Below are 1,038 nucleotides of genomic sequence, written 5' to 3'. Positions count from 1 at the left end.
AAGTTATCATCAGAGGGTGATGAAGAGTTGGTACGAAGTGTGAATAAGCATATTGGAAGACAGTTTTGGGAGTTTGATCCAAATCTTGGAACTCAACAAGAGCGTGCTCAAGTAGAACAAGCTCGCAATGAATTTCACCATAATCGCTTTATTACTAACACCATTTCTGATCTCCTAATGAGATTCCAGGTGCATATTACAAATTTTAACATTAATTTATGATCATATATAAACTGAACTTGTTATCAAATTCTTTCTTGTGTTGCAAGTAAAATACACTTGTTCTACATTTATATGAAAAACATAATAATTGCATTTCAGTTTGAGAGGGAAAAGGGTTTAAAGATGAAAGATAGTGATTATAAGGTGAAAATGAAGAAGGAAGAAGAAGTAACAGAGGAAGTTGTGGAAATGACACTAAAAAGAGCATTGAGAAATGTGTCAATGATGCAGGCTGATGATGGTTTCTGGCCCGGTGACTATGGCGGACCTCTGTTTCTTATGCCTTCTTTGGTAATCATTTCATTTTCTCTTTCATTATTAGGAATCGACAATGCATTATTCTTTTATCAATTACTTAATTACTATATTATATATAGGTGATAGGATTATGGGTGACTGGTGCCCTTAATGCAGTTTTATCGCCCGACCATCAAACCGAAATGCGACGCTATCTCTTTAATCACCAAGTAAACAACTAATTCATTCTCCTTCTTTATATTCACCCTATTTTAATTTCTGCATAAGTGTTTGTTTATATCAACCATTAATTAATATATGATCAGAACAAAGATGGAGGCTGGGGATTGCATATAGCAGGGCCCAGCACAATGTTTGGCACAGCTCTGAGTTATGTGACCTTGAGATTGCTTGGAGAAGAAATGGACGGTGGAAATGGGAGCATGCAGAAAGCAAGAAGGTGGATTCTAGATCGTGGGGGTGCCACTTCTATTCCTTCATGGGGAAAACTCTGGCTCTCCGTAAGTGTGTGTATAATCAAATCATACAATTAAGTTTATATTCAAAATGCAATAACTG

The 1,038-nt window shown here is 36.1% G+C and overlaps 1 protein-coding gene across 1 annotated transcript; it reads left to right on the top strand.

Moving 5' to 3' along the window:
- Nucleotides 1-3: 3 nt before the first annotated feature.
- Nucleotides 4-986, top strand: LOC101514266 (cycloartenol synthase-like; the record flags this gene model as incomplete). The annotated part of the gene is made up of 4 exons (XM_004517076.4): nt 4-189; nt 322-513; nt 600-689; nt 786-986. Coding segments are annotated over 4 exons (669 nt in total), but the record flags the coding sequence as incomplete, so codon positions are not given.
- Between the last annotated feature and the right edge of the window lie 52 nt (nt 987-1,038).

Source organism: Cicer arietinum, unplaced genomic scaffold (assembly GCF_000331145.2).
Source record: "Cicer arietinum cultivar CDC Frontier isolate Library 1 unplaced genomic scaffold, Cicar.CDCFrontier_v2.0 Ca_scaffold_5126_v2.0, whole genome shotgun sequence".
Taxonomy (NCBI): domain Eukaryota; kingdom Viridiplantae; phylum Streptophyta; class Magnoliopsida; order Fabales; family Fabaceae; genus Cicer; species Cicer arietinum.
The sequence above is the reverse complement of the archived record's forward strand: the minus strand, read 5'-3'. Positions and strand labels throughout refer to the sequence as shown.